The 10,382-nt window shown below is 25.2% G+C and overlaps 1 protein-coding gene across 4 annotated transcripts; it reads right to left on the bottom strand.

The window, feature by feature from the left end:
* Positions 1–5,713: 5,713 nt before the first annotated feature.
* Positions 5,714–10,278, bottom strand: REPTOR (repressed by TOR). 4 transcript variants are annotated; one of them, XM_017897259.1, is made up of 7 exons: positions 10,204–10,278; positions 10,059–10,083; positions 9,326–9,970; positions 8,205–8,624; positions 7,577–8,074; positions 7,095–7,217; positions 5,714–5,808 (listed from the first exon to the last, which is right to left on the bottom strand). In XM_017897259.1, exons 3-7 carry the CDS (start codon positions 9,960–9,962, stop codon positions 5,714–5,716), a joined length of 1,773 nt encoding a protein of 590 aa, XP_017752748.1. In that variant the 5' UTR covers positions 9,963–9,970; positions 10,059–10,083; positions 10,204–10,278. The 4 variants fall into 4 exon arrangements, with proteins under 4 accessions (XP_017752748.1, XP_017752749.1, XP_017752751.1 ...); XM_017897260.1 differs by having other exon boundaries at positions 9,326–9,940; XM_017897262.1 differs by lacking the exons at positions 10,059–10,083; positions 10,204–10,278 and having other exon boundaries at positions 9,326–9,571; positions 9,650–9,711.
* Positions 10,279–10,382: the final 104 nt, after the last annotated feature.

Here is a 10,382-nt window from a genome sequence, read left to right as displayed (position 1 = left end):
GAAAAATTAATATTTAAAAGAGAAGAATAAAATATCTAATTGCAAAAGTCGAGTATTTGCAAATACTTATTGTACCCGCTACACACGCGCGCTCATAATCTTAGAATATATGATTCTGAAAGAATTGCTCGGAATATTTAAATTTCTATTTTGAATGTGTTTTCTACAGCCAATCAAAAGGGTGAGTTCATTATCAGGATACAGTATGTCATGCATGCTAAATAGTACACTACATAACAGAGGAGTAGAGTACACGATACTTCGTGAGAAAAATAAAACAGATAAGAAAAGAATAATTCTTTCCAATTAAGTTTCGCTACTCGGAAAAATCAATTTTTACAAATTTAACAGATACATTTATATGAAACTCGTAAATATTGGAATCTCGATCGATAAAGAGTTTCTTCGGATAAAAAGTTAATATTTACGAATCCAGACATTATATCGATAAATTTTCAAATTGAATTTCTTCCGAATCTTTCGTTTCCAATTCATTTTTTTCATGAAGTAACACATTTTACCGAAATTTTCTATATAAAATGGCACTGATAACTAAAAACAAATAACATATAATAAGAAATAACTCCCTGATTAAATATAAATCGGCAGTGAATCAATATTTCATTGCATACAACATGAAATTTCCACTGTTTTTATATTATCTTGAGAAGAAAAAGATTCGAAGATACAAATACGAATATATAGTAGTTTATCTGTTGCTAAAATGTTTTTTTTACAAATTTCAAAGGGGGTCTCCCAAGAAATGTCAGAAACTGAAATATAGGGATTGTTGACGCGATTGTCTGTGTCAAATATCATTTCTATCTACATGACAAGTTATGTATAATATTTCATCGATTTAGGCAGGATAATTTGCTTTATGTCGAATACAAACCGGAAGAAATTGATAATTACGTGAAGAAGCTATTTCTACAAAAAGTAAGAAATATTTGCGAAATAGAAATTTATTAGCTTTAAAGATTTCAATGGAAACACCGGAGACATGATTCTGGATTGAAATTGAGTACACTAGAAATCATAATTCACGTCAAGGTAGTAAATCTACTGGTAACAATTGAAAAAAGATATAATACAAAATATAAAAATTCAAAAAATATAAAACTCAATGTAATTATATATTCACGTATATTAATATATTAATGTATTAATATGCAAAAGTTTCAAATATAAAATGCTTAATCGCAAAAATAATTACACTTATTATTTCCCAAATAAATGTATTATTTCTTTACTATCTTCTTGAAATTTGTAATTATCATACTGACACATTACGATAATTCGGATGTATTATCACGAAATTAAAAACGATTTGGTCAAGACTACAGACAAGACACAGTTAAATTCTTTCTTAGATCAAGAATAAAATATAACTTGTCACCATCGAATCATTTTTATTACAAGAAAATAAAAATTAGAATTCACTCGCAAAGCTGCTAAACTTATAACGAATAATAAATAACAATGAAATAGTGACTCATAGCCCAGTATCTGTGTCTACCCATAACCGATGAAAAAACAATTTTTACACAGTTATTCTAAACTTTGATCCTTTTTCGTTTTACCTCGTTAATATAAATCAGCTCGTCCGTAATAATATTCCGCTTAATATCGTGTAGTTTGTAATGTATCATCACTTAGAAATCGCTAATATGAAAGGACTTCAACAAGATTTTGAATTTTAAATTTCACTTTCAAATGAAATTTTGTACAATTAATTAGTAATTAGTGCAAGGCTAAAATAATATTACACTGAAAATAATATTTATGATTTTGCGAGCAAAAAGTATTTACGAGATATTTAATGTTAAAATTCTTACTTTCTTTTCATTTTTCTTTATACATTGATTACAACAGAAATGTTAGTAACAAAGGTTATATATAACAAGATATTTACACAAAAATTAAATTTAAAACATTAATGCAATTAATGACATATTTATACAATGAATAAAAAAATATCTCAAAGAAAAGGGTACTCTATTTAACACAAACACCTTATCCTAAGAACTACGGCTTAACTAAGAATATTATTTACGCTTAAAAAGATAAAGCGGTATAAAAATTTTAACCCTATATATCTCGTAAACTATTACGTTGACCCTCGCAACCACACATCGATATTTGTAATATCTCGAATTTTATCATTACAAAACTTCATTTAAAAGACAATCTTACACCTCGGGACATTTTTCTTATAAATATCCTGTTTCTTTACTAAACTTGATATTAACTAGTGGAGATAATTCTGCAAGTAACTAATTCATTTAATATTTGCATATTCTTTCACAGATCTAAAAATAACGGAAATATTTTCAAGTCTAATTAAACGAAATAATCTTTTAACCGAATAAATTAAATTTTAACAATGATTAATATTTTATCATATTTTATGATACTTATGCTTAAAATATACTAATTACTTTTCCACCATTCATATCACACAATTATAATTACATCAATATGCAACTGTTTACAATAGTATTGATTAATTGAACTCTATAAAAGTCATAAAAATATATATTTGAGAGCACATTCTACTAGTATATCCGTGCAAACGATAAAGAGTATTTTATAAATTATAAATATAAATTAAAACAAAGAAATTATGAATACCAAAAAAAAAAGAAAATGAAAAAAATGAAAAAAAAAGAAAAAAAAGAAAAAAAAGAGAAAAAAGAAAACAATTTATATAATTCTTTGGAAAACTATTGAAACATTAATATTAATTTTATATACTAACAAATAAAATCATAAATATGCGTATCTGTTAATATTAAATCATACCTAATTTTAATGCGTATACAATATAACAAATTTATCTGGAAATATTGCAACATTTCGTAAATAATCAAAGATGCAAAAGATTTTCTTTTTTATATAAAAACTGACTACTATAAGTGTATCAGTTTAATTCCGTTGAACAAGTCGCTATGCTTTATTAAATATATTATAAAGATATTAAGTTAAAAGACATCAACGGTGCACATATGCAGTCATTCGATGCAATGAAAACATAAATTAATCTTTCAATTTTTTAATATTTTTAATTCGTTTATAATATTGAATGTTATATGTCATCGATATCTTGTGTAATATTAGATTTCATTAACAGATGTTATCACTCTATAGATAAAAAGTCATTTCTTTTTATATTAAATAATTTTGAATAGGAGAAATTTTCATTTCTTTATTCTTCAAATATCTCAATATTTCCGGGTAAATCAGTCATACTTTTATAACGTGAATCTACGCGTATATGGAAATATGATGTATACAGGATGTAACTTAATACATAAAAAATAGTTCAGAAACAAATTCTACGCTTAAAGATAATGAAATTAATTAAAATGAATGCACGTCCAATTTGATTTTGTTTTTAAATTACAAGTAGTTTTACATCTTACAAAGTACTGTCTGCTTAGTATATTTACAAGATGTAAATAAAATAAATAAGCGCAAAATGAATATATTATACCATGATCCAAGATACTTTGCATTTGTGTGATTTCTAATTCATTTTTTCAATGACTGCTATTATATTATATTCAATTAAACTATTAAATAGTGGTTTTTAGAATGGTTATAATATCTTATACGTTATTAGTAAATTTTGATTTAAATACACAGTGTGCAAAATTATTTGTAATTGGAAAATAAAGTCAGGTTGAATATAAACTTATTTCATTATTGTTATATACTGAATTAATTCCATAATTATTTCATTATATCTATATTTAAAAATATATAAAAGCATTAAAACAGTATTTTAAAGGAATAACAATTTCTTTTGTAAAATATATACTGTACTATGTATAATATTCACGTGTGTTTGAAAACTATGAAAAACTAAAAAACAAAATTATATTAAGTAATATATTATATATCATGAATATATGATGTTCTTGTAGCTCCTTAGATATAATAGGCTATTTTTTATATTTTATATGTTGTAAAAATAAAGTATTGTTTTTCTTGTAAATGTAAAATAACACCCAGAAAGAAAATATAAACCTGTTAGTGAGAATTAAAAAGATATTTACAAATAACAATCTATATAGCTGTTTAAAAATTGATATTGCCAACCGTTCTTGTAATTTCCATATTGTATCCTATTCACTTGTATAGTAGAGGTTAAATATATTGTTATCAGTGAGATAAATCCATCATACTGTAAAAAAAAGCAACAAAATGTTCTATTGTAAAATAAAAAATAGAGAGAGCATAGTGCCATGTAAGGAAAGATAAAAGCGATGGTAACACATGCGCCCGAGGTTCAGAAATTTCGCTCGTAAAATTATTGCGACAATTCGGTAAACCACTATACAAGGTAAACAGAATTTAATAGAGAAATGTTCTTGATCTGTCAGTACATTTCTCGCTTTTAGTATAGTTCAAAATTTTATTCTTTATCATTTAAATAAAAAATAAAACTATTTATTATATGATATTTTATCTTAAATTCTATCTTGTTTATTATTAAAATTAGTATATTTTTTCATTTGTATGAGAACTAAAAATGTTATAACTTTCCTTGTGATTATAACAAATGTCGCATCATGTATTATAAGAAAGATTTATATACAAGATAACAAGTATGTGCATATGTTCTAAAAAAGATTGAGTCAAACGCCCAATATTATCCCAAATTGAAATATGTATAAGCACGGAATTGAAATTAAAAAGTAATATACTAAATGTTATACAACTTATCAAATTTTTTACTTCAACTTGGAATTAATAATTTGTTATTAGTAATGTATAAAAATCATGTATATGTAGAAGAAGATACGAATTATGTTCATAAATTAAAATTATAATTTAAAATATGCAATAGTCCATATTACACTAGATATACAATTATGTATATTATATTATTACATAGATTGAAAACATCTAATTTATATAGATGATTTTTACTTAATCTTTACTTTAACCATTATAGATTAAGAAAGAAAAAAAAAAAAAATTATTTTCAATAATGCTATACTTATTTTCTTTGTTGTATCATGTTATATGGAATAATATTGTGGTATCCCGCATATTGTTTTTTACTTCATATGCACATACACGTACACACGCACACATATAAAACATATACAAAGAAAGATATATACAGTAATGAAGGGGGAAAAAAAAGAGCAGAAATAGGAAATAGGAATGCAGCGCCTTAGCGAGAGAGAATCGATGGTACATTCAAAAATGTTCAAATTCAAGCAACGTTATAGCAAGTTAAAAACTTTTGTACTGCTTTCATATGAACTACATACATTATACCAAAAACTCATTGATAATTATTTAACAGAATTATCACAGATATAATCAAAAACTAGTGGTGTGCAACATATACAACTTCATATAAAAGAAATATGTAATCAAAAACTGTACCCTTGGTAAATAACATCGTAAAATAACACAATTCTATCACACAAATATATCCTATGTTAAAATCATTTGCAATTAATGCTACAAAACACTGATAATAATTATCTATTGTTTGTTAATTGACTTTAAATAATACGAATATATTTAAAATCAAATTACTAATATTCTTACTTTCTATTTTTGGTTTTTAATTCCCATGTGAAGCATTTGATTCATGAATTATGATGAATTTAATGTTTTATACACATCGTTTCCTCCTCGCATTTTCTATGCGCATATATGAACATTTCTAGCAAAGAACTCTTGCATATTAGAAGTCATCAATGCCACCATCAGGGACACCGGCACGTACTTTTTCCAATACTCTGTTGACAAATTCTGTTGAATGATTTGCTATTCGTATTTCTGTAACAAAGGGAAAAAGAAAATAAAATCTTTCTTTGTTTAAACTGTTAATAGGATTTCCATTTTCTAAATTATCCAACACATGTTTAAGATTACACGTTTTTGTAATATAAGCAATAGATAATAAGCAAAAGATAATAAACTTCTGTAAAAGAATTTAGAAAATCAATTAGGTAATATTGTAATTAATTTAACAAATTTATTATATAATAATTACTAAATTATTTAATTCAATTTATTTGTAATCAATTATATAAGATATTTATGCTATTTGTTTCCAACTTTTTTTTCTCAAATTGAGAAAATAATAAAAACAAAATAAAAATATTTTTTATACAAAAGGCAATTACCTAAATAAATTTTTTACAGTTTCTGGATAATGACAAGACCACAAAAGTTTTTAAAGTAATATCTTGTAACCTTTTTTATATTATACGAAATTAAAATGAATTCAATGATTTGTAACACAATAGGATACAAAGTTGTTAAAGTATAAAACATAGATATTTTAGGCATTCTATGTCAGTACATGTACACAATTATAGAATTTCATAAACGTAATCGACAAACGTAATGGTGTAAAATCTTTAAAATATTCACTTAATTTCTATATTTTAGTAACCTTAAACCTCATTGTCATTAAATTCGATTTAATAGCCATTATTATATAATATAAGAAAATAATAAGTATTAATTTAAAAATATTCATGGTTTTGCCAGTATACAAAAACTACGACAAATCCAAAAAAAATATTTATTTTCTTTCTATTAAAAAATAATGAAATTATGTTTATTAAAATACTGTAAGCAAATAACATAAACCACATCTAGTTTGCCATTGTCCACATTATTTATAATATTGATATGAATTGATTGATTGATAAATAATGGTTTATGATTGTAACTAATTGAAATTAAAGACTGCAATTTTCTATAACTTGTATCTGTATGTGAAAGTATCTCTATGTAATATTATCAAATATAAGCTATAAATATTATTATGAATTAATAAATTTGAAAACTTTATGATATTGATAAAATTAATTGCACCAAGTATAAAATTAGTTATACAATATACAGTTATTAAGTAATTAATTAAATAAGAAAGCTTTGTATTTATTTTGAGTACGAAATAAAAGTAACATTAGTTGGATTAGTTAAAATGTAGCATTATTAAATTTGGGATACATTAAGAAAGTAAGAGTTAGATTCTATTTACTCAAATATAATCAAAATATAATTATTAACTGTAATAATTGTAATAATTGTAATAATTATATACTAACTCGTTGCCAATTTACAGCATTTTTCCATCTGACGCGTTAATTCTTCTTGATTCTCAGGATTAGGATCTGCTAGTTTTGCAGCAAGTGTTTGTTTAGCTTGAGATATACCTTGAATTAAACGCCCTGCAACAATATTTATTTACCCAAATTAGCTTTTTTATTTTTGATATATTTACTAAAAAGAAAAAATTTTTCTTTGAAATTTAAAAACATTTGGAAACTAAACAAACTGATGGTACAGATTATACCATATTATTCTTTATATTGCATTTTTTAAATTATAAATTTTATGATTATATATACATAAATCTAAACTACTTTTGTATAACACCTATATTATATAAATCTTTAAAAATAAACAACATATATAATGAAAATATATAGTGTAAATATAATATAATAAAATGTAAATATGTATTTTGATTAATATTATTACTTGATATCAAATATGATGTAATATAATGCAACTACAAATACTCAACTGTGTTCCTGTTCTAATCCATGTAATTTTATTTTATTTGCTTCATGTTGAGCTTTCTTCTTTAAACGACATGCTCGAGAAGCAAGTTTATTTTTTTCTTTGCGTGTTTTAGGCCTTGCTGTGAATGGTAACTCAGAAACTGGTGTCATGTCATTAATAATACGGGATAATTTATCCAATTCACGTCCAATACTATATAATTTCCGTGGATTTGGAGTAAGATCATTTCCATCTCCTTTTCGAGCTTTCCCACTATGTTTAATTCCTCGAAGTGCACAATGTGGACTAAAAACAGGATCTGTAGCTTCATTTAAAATATGTGGGTCTTCAAGACGTGTTCTTGCAACAAGTCTTTGACCTTTTGGTCCTTTTGCTTGAACATTATATTGCCAAAAATATCGTTCTTTTTTGCTATGTTTACTCTCTCGATTTGAATCCACACTTCCACTTCCTACTCTACTCCCAGTATTTTGTTCTTCACCATCACTACCACCTGTATCTACAGAAATACGTTTGTAAATTTTATAGCATTTTATATACTATTTTTACTACTTGATATATATGAAAATATATAAAATTGAGTATCTTTAATCAGAATATTATAAAGATTATTTATAAATATCAAATACCGTTATCACTACTGTAATCATCATAATGGTCACTATCATCATCACTATCTTCGTAACCTTCATCGTGACTAAGACTAAGAGGATCAATTTGATACAGTGGATCTGGACTAAGTGCTCCTCCGGTACTTAAACTACTTGTTGAACCTGCTTCAACAATGCCAAGGCTACCAGTACTTAATAAATGGGGACGTGGTTCTCTACGAGCCCAAATTTGTTCTAGTCCTATCGTCCGCGGAGGTGCAGACATTGACAGTCTAGAAACCTTTGACTTATTATTTGTGCACTCAACATCCATCTGGCAATGGGTGGAATTATCAAAAGAATTTTCACGTCGTCTCATCAATAATTCATGAAGAGCAGATTGTCCATTAGGTTTATTTATAGGATGTGGAGATGTTGAAGAACTTGCAGTTGAACTACCTTTAAAACAATTATTTTAGAAATTATTTCTAAATTATTTCTTAAAAATATTTTGTTTATAGCAATACATAAATATTAACTTATAAAAAATATGAACAAGATAAAAATGTTTTAAAAGACATAAATGATATAAAAATGATATACAGATTTCACAAAAGTGATTTTTTAATTATTAATGCTTAAAAATTGTTGATGGCTTAAAATATATTAATTTTTATCACATATAATATTTTTTGTCAAATATTAAAAATGTTTCAATCTTATTTTTAATTATATCACATCCAAAATTATATAGTTTAATATTTTCCCTGCCATTTATTAACCATGTTTATTCATTAATACTCTTATTAGTAAATATAATATAAGGTATTTCATAAAATTATGTTAATTCACAAATATCCATGATAATATTTTAGCTTTATATAGCTTTTAAATAAAAGCTTTATGCAAATTTCATATAAATTTTATATAAATAAAGAAAATTTTATCTAAATTTTATAGTTATTTGTATCAATAATGTTTCGAGATGTATAAATATTACAAAAAATATTACACGTAAAATTGTTAATTTCAACATAGCATAGACGATTTATGTAATATAAACAAAATATAGTAAAAAGTCAATTTGGCAGATAATTAACTGCCAAAGTAATAATAATAATAAACTTTTATAAAAATGCGAAGTAAAATTATATATAAACCTGCAATGTTACTGGTTCCTGGACTTGAAAAAGCATTAGGAGTAATTGTTTCCACATTGTCACCAGAATTGATATGTATATTTATATTGAATCCATGTGCGTTTATATATGTAGGACAAATGTTACGATATATTGATCCAGATTGTGGAAAACTACTTGGAGCAAATCCAACATTGTTATCATGAAATAGTGGCCCAACCGATTGAGGTACATTTACTTCCATTTTAAATGGTTGAACTCTTTCTTCTGGCAAAAGTAAATCATCAAAATTTAAATCACCAAGAAGGGTTTCATCATTTGCATTTAATTCAGCAAGCGTAGGACCTTGAATAAGATCTGCTTTATCTACTTGTAATATGTCATCATCTTCCCATTTTTCTATTTTAAAAAAATCATCCAAATGATCAGAGTCAACCTTAAACGATGATTGTATATGATCTGATCTATTGGGCCACATTGATGTCAATGGAGATGGCGAAAATTGTTCATAGACGCCTCTAGCACTTCTGTGTCCACCTGGAATTGGCACTGATGCTGAAGATGGACCCATTTCTTGACTTGGTTCTTCCTTTACTATTCCATCCATTGGGCTAGTTTTAATTTCCGTAAATAGCTCTATATATCCAGATTCTCCCATTAATAAATCTTAAAATTAACAAAATTGACAACTAAAACTTCATTAAGATTTATTAAAAAAAAAAAAGCACTTTAATACGTAATACAAAAAACTTACCAGTTTGCTCCTTTTCTTAAATGTTCTGTATGATACGTAAAAATATAAATTTTTAATTTTTAATTTTTAAACAAATAAAATATTCCTAATAGTTCAATTTGTAAAATTCAAAGAAAAAAATAAATTAGAACCCGTATATGCTTACAGATTGAATTTTTCGTTCAGACAAATAATGAAATCTAATATGAGGATTCATCCATTTGCATACTTTGTGATATTGTAAATTAATAACACTCTTTAATCTAAACAATTACATAGTACATTCACCACCCTCAAATGAAACGACCATGACTTTCGTCAGCAAATATTTTTCCTAGCCAACAA

Source organism: Eufriesea mexicana, unplaced genomic scaffold (genome assembly GCF_001483705.2).
Source record: "Eufriesea mexicana isolate 0111107269 unplaced genomic scaffold, ASM148370v2 scaffold484, whole genome shotgun sequence".
In the NCBI taxonomy this organism is placed as follows: Eukaryota; Metazoa; Arthropoda; class Insecta; order Hymenoptera; family Apidae; genus Eufriesea; species Eufriesea mexicana.
This window is presented reverse-complemented; position numbering and strand designations above follow the sequence as displayed.